The sequence below is a fragment of the Asterias rubens genome, chromosome 15 (genome assembly GCF_902459465.1).
Source record: "Asterias rubens chromosome 15, eAstRub1.3, whole genome shotgun sequence".
Taxonomy (NCBI): Eukaryota; Metazoa; Echinodermata; class Asteroidea; order Forcipulatida; family Asteriidae; genus Asterias; species Asterias rubens.
Genome location: NC_047076.1, coordinates 3,803,114 through 3,817,221, shown reverse-complemented (window position 1 = coordinate 3,817,221; position 14,108 = coordinate 3,803,114). Strand labels below are relative to the sequence as shown.

General features: G+C 37.5%; 1 protein-coding gene across 1 annotated transcript in view; it reads right to left on the bottom strand.

Moving 5' to 3' along the window:
* Window positions 1-4,198: 4,198 nt before the first annotated feature.
* Window positions 4,199-14,108, bottom strand: part of LOC117300214 (PDF receptor-like) — a 32,634-nt gene continuing 22,724 nt past the window's right edge. The window contains exons 9-14 of the mRNA XM_033783942.1: window positions 12,570-12,639; window positions 11,776-11,861; window positions 11,086-11,272; window positions 9,492-9,590; window positions 9,069-9,137; window positions 4,199-7,263 (exon numbers count right to left, since the gene is read on the bottom strand). Of these exons, the coding sequence (XP_033639833.1) occupies window positions 7,219-7,263; window positions 9,069-9,137; window positions 9,492-9,590; window positions 11,086-11,272; window positions 11,776-11,861; window positions 12,570-12,639 (556 nt within the window). The 3' untranslated portion in view covers window positions 4,199-7,218. The remainder of the gene's footprint in view (window positions 7,264-9,068; window positions 9,138-9,491; window positions 9,591-11,085; window positions 11,273-11,775; window positions 11,862-12,569; window positions 12,640-14,108) is intronic.

The following is a 14,108-nucleotide window of genomic DNA, read 5'->3' as shown; positions in this document are numbered from 1 at the left end:
CAAATATTACTAACTAAGGTTGTGTAGTTTTTGAGAAATGAGTAAAACAAGTCAAAAAATCATTTTGGTCTCATGAGACCAAAATGTAAAATCCCCTTAACCAGTTATGATACTATACCAAAAGCATAGCATAACTGGTTAATACGTTTTTACATGCTGAGACGAAAATTATAACTTTTACTCATTTCTCAAAAACTACAGCACCTCAGTAAGTAAAATTTCAAGGGAAGTTTTCTACTATCATAATCTTCGAACTGTGTAAGTTAAATGTTTATCTGGGAACATCGTGTTTTTTGTTGGGAAAAAGTATATACTTTTAATGCTGTTCGAACGCTTCAGTCTAAAACCATGAATTTCAAGATGTAGTAAATAAACTCGAACACTATAAATCAAATTTAAATTCGGAAAAATTGCCGGTTCCTGCAACCACCTTTTCATTTCTTGTGAAATTAATAATAGGCCCCCTTATCTATTTTGTTAGATATTCCAAGTTTGCGTAAGGTTGAACAAAGTGGTGACACAAATCTCCTACGATCATTCCTTTAATGTAAAAACAAAAAAGTTTTACCTGGATTTTCGTTGCCATGATTCTACATGAAGCTGTCAAAAACTGTGCATTGTGTATGTTTTGTAGATTCCAACGTCAATGGAACACAAAGGCGTATTAACACACTGCCACCAACGGTGAGACATTCTGCGAATAATGGCCGCTACCAACAAGCATCGACACACTCACGAATTGGAACTCCTGTAACAAAATTAATTAAAGTTATTTATCGGAATTTATAGCAATATTTTGGGAAGCCATTCGGTCTTACACACTTTAAAATATTAATGTTTCGTTTTAAACTTTTTTCTGGACGCATGCTAGAAAGAAACCGCCAAAAACAGCTCACTGGTAAAGCACAAAATAAGCCGTGTTGATCGTAGGTTCAAATCCCACTCGTGTCAATGTCTCTGCAACCCAACATTGGATAAAAATCACCCAGTCAGTTTTCTTCTTCCGGTCTGTTAATACTTGCATTTTGTTAATGGTTAGTATGGGTTTGCATTACGATGTTCAGAACATACATGGAAACAGGGCTCAATTTCATAAAAGAATGAGCTGTTAAGCAGAACATATTGCTTGACACATTTTTTGGTTAAGCAAACATTGATCGTGACACCTGTACTGCAATAGAAACTTAGTGTAATTTTGTCTGGTATATCCCGTCTCTGTTAAGCGACACCTTTCCTGTTGTTAGCAAGTTTGTGTGCTTACAGGCGTTATGAAATTTGGCCCAGATCTTTCATCGGGGAATGCTGTTCGCGCCCTCTATGTTTCCAGTGGAAATTAATATCATTTTGTGCCTGACCATCTGGCTTATTATCACACCACATGAGCATACGGAACTGTACCTTATAATATCAACAAGCAAGCTGCTATGTGCCAAACAGTCAAAGTTGCGTTCATTATTTCCTCCATCATTGTGGACTATCTATTATGGGCCTACACGACTATCGATATAACACGATCGCTAGGACTGACAAAAATTTCCTCTTTATAAAACAGGACAGCAAAAAACAACAACAAAAACAACAACAACAACAACAAACAAACACACAAGCAGAAATGAGATTCGGAATGTAATTTTTATAAGCAGAACCCCTTTTTTATGTGCTCTGTCAAACGAGGGACGACTGTACATATGGCTCCCCTGATATTGTTAGCTGTTGGTAAAGTTGAAGAGCGCCCTCTAGTTCACCCGACTTCAACTTGTATGTGAATATATGGCTACGTCTGCAGCTACCTTACCAAATCAATGGTGGATCAAAATGGCTATACCAGACGAACCCAAATACGCCTATTTCGGACAGTTGACTAACAACAGCACAAAAACACGTTATCACAACTTAAACAAGACAATATTTTACCCCTCAATATTGAGTCAAATCTTACCTTTCTAAATTTACAGGTTTGTCATCGGTCCCTCTACAGTGTTCCAAACGAAAATACATGTTAAGTTGATTCCCTGGCACTCTCTTGTAGACGCCATTGCCCGAAACAAACTCACACACAAGTCCAGGCCATTTGCGTATGTAGTCCATGATACTTCCAAACAAGCTAACTTTGAGAACAACTCTTTGGATTCCTATCTCTTATGTCAATGCACTACGTCGGCCTTACCCATGCAAGGGGAAAAAGGAAACCTGCAAGATGGTGGACTGATGCTTGATCGTGTTATCAATGGATTGTATAATTCCTTTGAGATGGATGGAGTGGTATTGGGACAATGGACATTCCGATGACGTGGGGACTAATAGGTGTTTCAAAGGTTCTTAGTGGTTGAAATAACTTTCTCGGTATGTTATGGCAAGTATACAAAACAACCAAACTGGTATAGACACGTTTAGTTATTAGTAAAGACCAGTATTACCACTAGGTGTATCTCAACATTATGCATAAAATAACAAACCTGCATTATTTTGGTGTCAACTGGGCATCAGTTGCAAGACAATAATGAAATAAAAAACCTATTGTTTGCTTTCAGATGCATAATAACATGCTTCAGGCCTGAAGTATTTTATTATTTGAGTAAGAAACTACCACTTTCTCTAAAAGTCGTTTTACTTCAGAGGAAGCAATTTCTCACAATGTTTTATATGCTATATCAACAGCTCGATCTCCAGTGCTCGTAACAAGCAAGTTGTTATAACTATTTTGAGCATTTACCAATACAGTGTAGTATGTCCAGTGCATTTAATTTAAAGGTAGGGCCACAGATTGATTTTTGTCAAATTAATAATGATTGGTTTGTATACCAAATTATCATACAATAAAATTCACTTGAATGTGAAAGTTCCAGCTGGTTACTACAGAGTAATAAAGGAACTATGTGAGAAACATCATCTCGTAAATTTGGTTCTCCAAGAGCCGCCTTTATGCGACTTTTGGAGATTCAAAATTGTATATTTTCATAATGAAATTGATAGCGGCATTTCAGACAAAAAAATATCGCATGATATTTAATATGTTTAATTTGCATCGGGGGTTATGAATATTAATTTTATCGCAGGATGTTTACTACCATTAAGGTTGTCATAACAAATAAGTTTTATGATACCAATTACACTTTTTTTTTGTTCGTTTTTTTTTTCCGAAATATGACTCTACCGTGAAGTATTCCACTCTGTTTTGTCCGATTAAAAAACTTCATCATGTCATCTACGTCAAGCTCCTTGACACATGCGGCACATTCACCTGCTTCAAGGGACAGTAGATTATTGCCGTTTCGATCAGTGTTCGGAATATCTTCAAGAAAGTATTCTTTATAACCTGTTCGTTTACAATATAAGTACAATATAATTTATTCGTAATTCCTTCAGATAAAAATTAACTATTAAGTTATTATGTATATTTTTTACAAATGAAATGCATTTTTTTTTTATGAATAAAATAATAATTACTAAGACTGGCTTAACTTCTATAATTTTGGATGTTCTCAAATTTTACACGTATAACCAGAATCAGGGATCGAAAAAAACAAACGGTTCTCCCGTTTGTGGTTTTTCTGAACTAGTAAGAAAGAAAACAATTAAAATGTTGTCATGTTACAAAGGTATACCATTTATTCCCTTTGAAAAGTGTTCAAACACGTTGGATACGCAAATGCAAAATTCAGTAACACTTTACCCATTTTCGTGTGTGCATCTAAACATCGATTTCAAAACTTTATTTATATGCCTATGCTACAAAATAGGGCCCATTGAGATTAACATCAAATTGAATTGTGCGCAGGATACCATTCACAAAAGGTATACATGACAAGGTATTTTGGATGGTAACCATAACCTGGTAGGCACCATCTTTGTTGTGATTAGCTTCTTTTGTCCAACACATTTTTGTTTTAAAGCAGAAAATGATTAAAGACACTGGAAACTGGTAATTGTCAAAGACCAGTCTTCACACTTGGTGTGTCTCAACATATGCATAAAATAACAAACCTGTGAAAATTTGAGCTCAAATATTGGTCGTCGAAGTTGCCTAAGAATGAAATAAAAACACCCTTGTCACACGAAGCTGTGTGCTTGCAGATGCATGATTTCGAGACGTCAAAATGTAATTCTGCGGTCTTGAAATCAAATTCGTGGAAAATTACTTCGTCGCGAAAACTACTTTACTTCAGAGGGAGCAGTTTCTCACTATCAACAGCTCCCCAGTAAAAATCGTTACCAAGTAAGGTTTTATGCTAATAACTATTTTGAGTAATTACCAAAAGTTTCCACGGCCTTTCAAGCATTATTATCTGCGTAAGCATGAAATTGTGCCCGGGGGAACAACAATTGCCTAACAACTTTCTGCTCAGAAATAAGCAGGACACCAGTTGCACATTGTCATGTGACATAAAGTGTATAAAAGAAGCACTTGGTCAAAAACAATAATTATTATCAAATACATTTAAATGTTTACATTTTTAATCACAAATATGTCCGTACTGATACATTTCGACTGAAACTACGATCTTCATCAGCAGGAAGACCCATATAGCATCCATGACCTTCCTGGTGACGTTGCGGACACGTGATCTCAACATTGAGACGTAGACTCAGAACTATTTTCAAAGTTTTGATCAAAAGTTAAACATTGAATTGTATTAAAAAACAACATAGATGAGTTTTCGTGCTAATTTCAAACATATTGTCTCTTAATTCCTTAACACAATAAGTGAATTCTCTTTTTGCATGATAAATATTTAAATAAACTAATTCAAATAAAAATACTTCTTCTTTTTAATCAAAATGTACATTTATGCAAAAGTCATGCATTCATTCAAAACACATAATAAATTTAAATTCGACCATGTAGAATTAACAAATATATTTATTGGTCTATTGATAGTATTTACAATGCATACAAAAAAAAAATAGTGGTACCATGTGTGTTCGAGGACGCTTGTTTACCAAGGGGTGAGTGAGCTGGCCGGTAGGAACCAGTTAAAAACGGGAACCAATCGTTTTGACAAATTGATGACGTAGGCCTAAATGGCTATAATTATTTTGGGTGACGCTACAAAACAGTCACACGTAGACGAATGACGCGGGAGATTTATGTGACCTTTTATTTTGACCTATTCATACTTTGAATTGCACTCGACTACCTGTGAAAAAGTTATTTCGCTGGAAAAAAAACCCCCAAAACCGACCATTGCTTGGGAGCATGGCTGTGCGAAATAATCACGGGTTAGCATTCTAAATGTATAGTCTTCTCATCGGCAAAATAAAGAGCATCGAGCGTGAAAAAACATGAGGTGACGGTGGGGTGAAAATTATCGAGGAATTTCCTGGGATTCTTGTATTTCTAAGAATCAAGGGTTCAGGGGTTCCCGGTTATCGAGGTTGACAATGGGGGTGCTCTTCCAGCGATGTAAGGGTAGGCCTACCCAATAATTACTAACAATGCTACCCCAATCAATCAATCAGTTTATTTCCACAGTTTCAAAATCACAATCAGTATCAAATCATAGGCAATATATTAGTTGGAAATAAACAAATAAATAGTTGTTTGATAAGATTAATTAAATGAATAACAAATTCCAAACAAACAGTTAAGAGGAATTTATAAAGAACAATAGAGGAACAATAGTTGTACCATTTACCAATTATTATTGTTTTAAGAGTGAAAGTGTGTGCAGAAGAAATACAGAGGAATACGAGTGCAATAGTTTGAATGGAGAAACATCCACAGATGACGTCATTGCTTGTTTACAGTCTGTGACGTCATCGATACTACTATAATGTCTCTACTGATAAGGCAAGACTGCCCGAAAAGTCTAATAAATGTTTCATTTATTAACTTATCACAATCCCACCGTCTGATTCAAACAGTCTACCATCTCTCACAATATATCAATGTATACATACTATGTGTTGTAATCCCAAATGCAAACATCCAATAACTTGTATTTTTTTTCTGACTTGATATTTTTTTGTCACCTTGTCCAGTAAAACACTCAACAGCACAGTCCTGTTGAATTTATAGCCACAATGTGAAAAGGTAGTCTTCTATAACTGTCTACAAAATTAAACACAACTTGGTGGAAGAAACGCACATTCATTGACAGTAAAGTGAGTTTGGGATTGGGCATTGAACATTCACTAGGTCTGTACAGTGAATACATCGATAATGGATATTGGACATTCCCGTAGGTGTCTACACAGTGGATGTCTACATTGGACAGCAATATTGGATATTGGACGTTGGTTTGTACAATGAATGTCTACATTGTTCATCGATATTGGACGATGGACATTCACTTTATACGTAAAATATAAAATATTGGTATGCGCTGTACACTCCTACGTGCATGCCCAATATCCAATATCCAATATCAAACAAACGTTCATCACATTCAGAAACCTCGATCACATAACACACAAACTTCAAAATATAGTTCCCTTTCATTCATACACCCGACTCGAGATGGCGCTATATAGTTTAACGCTGCTCGGTTTTCAAGACACCCCAAGCTAGGAAACGAGTGTTTATCAATTTTAACGAATAATTATTACCACGTAAAGGGATCACTTTCACTTTATCTAGTCAGCCTCATTTTTGTCATACTATTGTTCATAATTTTAGTGTTGCAAAATTATTGTTTGGTAAATATGATATCGCCATAGAAACGCATGTGAAAAGTGTACGTATAGTTTAACAAGTAGTTAGTGGCCCGACGTTTCGACCCTTATAGTCAGCAGGCCTTACTACAACTGGACAGACCTTTGAACGCATTTGTGGATTGTACCCGCAAATTGGTCTTGCGCTCATGATGATCGAATAATTTTATTATTTACAAAATGCCTTTTACGTGTTCAGCTCTTTCCACCCATAAGAGTTCTCAATGTTCATGTCTTCAACACAAGTCGCTACTTTCATCTGACCAATAAGCTTCAGACGATGCTTTCAATTAGCCAATGGCTCTCCGTTTAAACAGAGCTTATTTTTCTCACTGGAGTCTCGATGCTTTCAACTGGAGGATTCCTGGACGAGTTCAATACGTAGGCTAATATACATGGCTCCAAGTCCATCAACAAATACCTCGATTTTTCCCGCTTAAAGTTTGACGGACCTTTCCATATTTTCCGGAGATCACAGAAGCAGACAGATAATCTTGGCTTAATGTTGCTCTAAAGATTTCACTACATGGTTCGTGTCCTCTTAATTCATCAGGTCAAGGGTCATCAGGCATGCGTACTGCTCATTTCATCGATCGCAGCCATCTTCAGCTGTTATGGGAAAACCAAACCAGAAGGAACATCAATTAATAAACAAGTTACTGAACAAGTAAACTTCTAGTAATCAAAAATAATCGCTCCTTAAAAGAACACGTTGCCTTGGATCGGTTGAGTTGGTCTATGAAAAACGTTTGTTAAAAGATGCATAATGGTTAGACAGATGTTTTAAAAGTATAGAATACAATGTTCCACACAATTGTTTGCATTGAAATTGCGTGGTTTTCCTTTTACTTTGCGTATAACACGGTCGGCCATTTCAAAGACCGACTCGTCCGATCCAAGGCAACGTGTTCCTTTGAACAAAATATTGCGGAGATTTCAAATAGGCATCTACACATATTTTTGTTTGCGGAGACATCTTTTGTTCTTTCCCTTAAGTTTGCATTGGAATTGCGTGGTTTTACTTTTACTTTGCGAAATTACACGGTCGGCCATTTCAAAGACCGACTCGTCCGATCCAAGGCAACGTGTTCCTTTGAACAAAATATTGCGGAGATTTCAAATAGGCATCTACACATATTTTTGTTTGCATCCCTGTGGAGACATCTATTGTTCTTTCACTTAAGTTTGCATTGGAATTGCGTGGTTTTACTTTTACTTTGCGAAATTACACGGTCGGCCATTTCAAAGACCAACTCGTCCTGGCCAAGGCAACGTGTTCTTTTAAACAAAATATTGCGGAGATTGCGTTTTCAAAATAGGCATCTACACATATTTTGTGTTTGCATCACGGTGGAGACAACTTTTGTGCTTTCCCTTTGTCCCTGTCGTTAAGAACCTCCCATAGATTTTGCACACATAATTCTTTGTGGGGCATGCTAGTCGTTAGAATTCCCCTTTGGAGACCTTTTGTTTGTCCTACACACACTCATTAAAACTAGTCTCCAATTATGATCCCATGTTGTTCCCAATATCTGATATACCACGGGCAGAGCAAACCAAGGCCATAATCCACATGCCGGTGGTTTTCCAAACCTAATACAATAATATTTAACCAATGGCAATAGACATCTACTAGCCGGAGGTGACGTTGACCACGTGGAAAGTCATCCAATCATGAATATTCATTTTTTTGGTGGAGGTTTATTCACATAGAAAAATGCCCCAAAGGGTTTTAATGGTCATTACCATTTAGGTGTTGTTATTTCCTAGTTTTATTATCAACCTAAAGATTTGACCGCTTTGTCAAAACTGTTTACTGAGGGTGCCAGAAATTGTCCCGAGGGCCGTGTTTTTTTTTAACGCCAATTAAACACGGACACAACCTCCCTGGACAAATTAAAGCTATAATGATAAGTTGGAATGGTCATCGATAGCCCCGAACCTCCACACCTTCTCGTGTCGCTTAATTTATTTGATTTTGGCGGGAGAAGTGCTCTCTGTAAAAGGTGTCATTCATGCATAGCAAATTGTCGGCAGGGAAAAAAGGTACAGAGATTTCCCTTCTGGTCGGTTTGGTAATGTGCGGTGGAATGAGGAAAACAGGAAACTGAACGATGGCAAGAGTGTTATGGGTTTAAACTGAGAAGTAACCAGACAGGTAACTTTCAAAATAAATACAGACCTTGTATGGTCGGCCTTAGGTTGCAGTGTGATTGTTAAAACTTTCACTTGTTTTCTTACTCCAAGGCACTGGATATCTTTAGTAAATTGTCAAAGACCAGTATTCTCACTTCGTGTATCCCAACGTATACATATCACACATCAAATCTTTTTGACCTGATTGGTCATCATAGTTGCAAGAGAATGTTGAAAGAAAAACACAGTTTTGCTGTGAGACTCTCTAAAGCACTTACGTATTCCCCGCCTGCAGTGCCGTTCATTTTCTGTGAGGGTTTGTAGGCAGCTCTTGTTGTGCTCATCATCTTGATTTTACAAAGACAAACAAAATGAAAAATAAGTTTTAATCAAAAATCTAGGAGTTGTTTTTATATAAACAGGATTGTGGGTTGACCAAGAGCGGCTATAAACAAGAGCATTGACTTAAATCTTCAACATTCAAAGGTCACAGATTCAAGTTCCTTTGAGGTAAGTTTTTGTTAGTTCAACCCTACAACCCTATTTATGTTGTTTGTTTTAGAAGGGTTTCGAAATTGTCAAATTACTTTACGGTTGTTTTATATTAACCCACATTCCAGGACAGATGTTTAGAGAATTGAAAAAAAAATAAAAATGCGTATAAAGCCACCTAGCGTTTAAGGATGTTTAGTTTGACCTACATCTGATGTTGAGGTCAGGACGGATGTTCGACGCAGGAACGGGTAGGGATCTCTGTAGTATCGCAATGTAGACCATTTCCGATGTATTGTCATTCGCACCTGGATAACAAACATACACGTTCAGGATTATCTGATGGACTAAATAAAGCACTGTACACTCTAAAAACTAAAGAGTTGAATCCAACACTTGCATGAGTTCGGTGAGTGACTACACTTTGAAAGTGTTGAATCCAGCATTTAAAAGTATTTGGTCAACAATATAAGTGCCAGTTAAACGTTTAAAAAGCTGATCCAACAATTCGAAGGAATTTTTTTGAGAAATGTTGAATTAACAGTTCAATTGTTGAATAAATCCTTTTTGCTTTGGATCAAAAAATTAAAATGCTAGATTTAACAAACACAACGCTGGATCAAACACTTTCAAAGTGTAGTCACTCACCGAACTCATGCAAGTGTTGTATTCGACTCTTTAGTTTTTAGAGTGTATAGTGAGTTGTATCAAAGAACAAGTTTGTTATGGAGTCATAGCGATTTAGACTCAAATGAAATAATTAATGACTACTTGACTTGTTTAAGAACTCTTTTGGTCACGTTTGGTCAAAGTATTGCTTTAATACATTACTTGCATTAGACATTGCCACTAGAGGGTGGTTTTTGAGTGGTATTATACTCACAACAACGTTGGTATCGTTTTTTATTTGTACGTCGTATAAGACGCTTCCATATCCGCTGTACTTCGTGTTTCAAAGCAAATTATGCAGATTCTTGCGCGCAGAAACTTAAGGTTCTCATTTCTATCCTCGTTCCATTTTACTTAATAAGTTTCGAAACATCCAAACGCATGTGAAAATGTTACGCACGTACAACTATGTCATTTCAATTGTGTGTCGGCATAGCGAATAAGAGCACCATACTCTAGTCCCAGTCGTGGCAAGATAAACTTCAACCAACATGTTTATCGCATGAAGCATAAGCCAGGTCCCTTTGTAATTCCACTAAGTTTGGTAGTGCATGTAAATTAAGAACACCGAAACACTTATCGATGAAGATTGCTTTCTGGTTTACACAATTAGCAAGCATCCTTGTTTACTTGTTTACTGAGGATTGCGAGCTACAGTGTTTGAGTTCACTCATGGGACATCTTGGTTTAAATAACCACTTTCAATTGGGATCGGTGAACACCGACGTTTAAGGATTTGGGTACCTTTTCAAAATGTCCATAGATTTACATTAAACTTACAGGGTTTGAAGATAATGATAGTGGAAAGCTTCTCTTCAAATATTACTTACTGAGGTGCTGTAGTTTTTGATAAATGAGTAAAACAATGTAGTGAAAATACGTTTGTATGCTGAAAATAATTTTCGTCTCATGAGTCCAAAATTATTTTCATGACATTGTTTTACTCATTTCCCAAAAACTACAGCACATCAGCACGTAATAATTTCAGGGAAGCTTTCTACTATCACTATCTTCGAACTGTGTAAGTTTAGCGTAAATATGTGGACATTGTGTTTTTTGTCCTACAAAAGTTACATACACCCTTTAAAGAATGCATTGTTACAGTAACTGCACCCGTCAAAACCCAACACCCACCTCGTGATTCAAGAAGCAGTACATGACGCAGAGAAAGAAGCCCTGATAAGCGTCAAGGAAAAGAAACAGATAATTGTAGAGTACGATGCTGGCTCTGGAGTCTGTCACGTTGGGAGACGGGATGAACCAGACTAAATTAGCCACGCCCAACAGTGGTATCAACAGCACGGCACCCTTTGCGGCTTTTCTGTGGAGGCAAAAAGTTGGAAATTAATCCGAGAGGGGTAAGAGTTTGGGGTCGGGTTCCTGCTTTCACCTCTGTGGATCCCGTTTCAAAGACGAGCCCAGACTCCAGCATTGTAAATGAATTGGGTTTGCAGTTCCTACCAAAGTTCCCCATAAGGCTTTGTCCCACCAGCGGCAGCGGCAGCGGCAGCGACATCGACGACAACAACGACAACAACGACAACAACGACAACAACGACAACAACGACAACAACGACAACAACGACAACAACGATAACAACAACAACACCAACAACAGCTACAGTAACGACAACAACGACAAAAACGACAACAACGACAACAACAACAACAGCTGCAGTAACAAAAATATTTTTTTTTTTTTTGTGTGTTTTGGTGGTTTAAATAGTTTTTTTGGGGGGACCATATTGTTGCTGTTTGTTTTGTTTCCTTTTAGCCCCATTGCCTTGTTACCAACATCTACCTTTAAAAAAAGACAACACCAACCTGATCTGTTTTGTTTCGCTTGAATTACTCTCTCGAAGCTTCGTCACCAGGACCCGTACGATGTTTACTAGAAACAATACGTTGATCTAGAAAGGAAAAGTGCAAGTTTAATTATCGGCTTTTAAATTTCAAAAACAAGACGTTTTGATGTAGTAAACTTAGCTCATTTTATCTCGATTTTTTTTGTAATTAAAAACAGAATGTATTCTATTGATATATTGGTAAATTTGTCAATTTAACTTCGTAAAACAATGTAATGTACAATACGACAATTAAACATTATTGGGAAATAACCAGTGAAACTGTAAACGAACAAGAACAAGGAAGTTATCCACACTGCACATAATGTAGATTTGTCTGCCTCAAATCTGTAAAAAGTATAAGAAATTAAACTTTCAATTAAAAAAAAAACTGCAAGCAAAAAAATACTGGCCAACCGACTATCCAAAGCACCAGTACCACCCAACCACAATCTGCAACTTGTACCCCATTCGCCAACTTTATTTCCCGCTCGAGTTCGATCCCGAGAGAGAGAGAGAGAGAGAGAGAGAGGGACATTTTAATGAAATTTCAATTGAAGTGCAATAAACTCAAAGTAAATCTACATTCGCAATGCAAACCGGTCAATTCATCATGATATTGAGTTCAACGTTTTTGATGCACTAAACCCATTTCAATAATCGGACTGTTCATGCAGGCACATGATGTTTAGAGACACTTGCCATCAAACTATGGAAATCAAGACCCGGAATCTCGACTCCAGAGGGGGTAAGTGAGACTTAAATTCTACTTACAATGAGTGCCCCGTTGCGCGGTATCTCGATGATCAAGTAGTAATTTGAGACTGCGTGGTCTTTCCAACATCTGTAAAAAAGGAAAATAGAATGCAAAATGACAAATTGGAGCAATTTTATTTTATTCATCTTTAAATATATTTATGGATTGTTAAACACGCTCGCTTGTCTCTTTGCCGTCTGATGTTCCGATTAAGATTAGAAAAATGAAGGCGAAATCGGTCACAGTTACGAACAGGAGCTATCAGATTGGAATAAACGAGAAAGGAAAACAATCTTTTAAACTCCCTCTCTGATTATTGTTTAAAAAAGTTAAGCTATACCCTTGGGCCCAAAACAGTATCAGACGGCACACTAGGAAAAGTTTAAAACCAGCAAAACTCCACACAAATAACTACAAATAAGAACAAGTACTAAAAAACAAAAAAAATCAGGGTATCGACCTTTCCGGGTGATGATCAATCTTATTGGGCTTTCCTGGGCAAGCATTAACTACCAAGTGCTGACCTGAGAATAAAAGAGGTCCACACAACGGATAGACTTGAAACAGTGTGTGAGCTCAAATAAGTAACCAGAGTGCTTTCACTAATGTTGGAGACCTGGGATAAATAGGTGTCCACACTGTGCAAGGACCTGAAACCCCATGGACTTGCATACGTCCACACATTTTTTGTTTTGTCCTCACCCTTTAGTTTAGTGCATAAACGTATCAAGGGTTATCCACAAAGCATAAAATACAGAGCTGTGTTTCAATGTTTGCTTGAAAGATTCTTGAGTTGTGCTGCTGCAGTTTTAATAATCGAGGATGAACACCTGGATAAGAGCCCTTCGTCTGATGTGAGATCAAAGCGTGAGATCAACCAATATTCCCAAGACCGAATGAGGTTTAATAATGAGAATTATCTTTTGGGGCATCGCTCAGTGACAATATTAATTTGATACCAGGTCGGCAGGGAGTTGATTATTTTGTTTTCAGGTATCGATTGCCAAATTGAATAGCACCGAGCTCAAATGAGGAGTTTATTTCGCTCATCGCTCAGTGACATTTTTGATATCAGTTCGGCAGGGAGTCGATTATTTTGCTTCTCTAGTATCGATCTTTAAGTAGTCGAATAGTACCGTGCTCGATAAGGTGAAACTACTTCTCTCGCATCCGGCTCGTGTAGTCAAGTTGGATTTGATGTGGTGATATTTACGTGTGCACCGGCACGCATAAACTCCATCCGTTACAGGGAGGCGTGGATGAGTTACGTACATAACAAGCGATACCGATCCCCAACTGATAGGTGACATCTCCAGAAGTGCATGCGTTTTCATTCACTTCCCCTTTTTGTCTTGTTTCTTTGAAACAGAACGAGATGATAGGTTGAAGAGGCATCAGCTTGTTGACAACGCCATGGGTTAAAAACGGCTCTTCAACGGTTGGCTGCCCTCTGCCTCCCGTCAGTGCTCGACGATTACACGAGCTATTACGCCTTGTTTTGATGGAGCGCGAAGAAGAACACACCCTTCGGCTATCTTTAGTGCCGCGGTCCACGC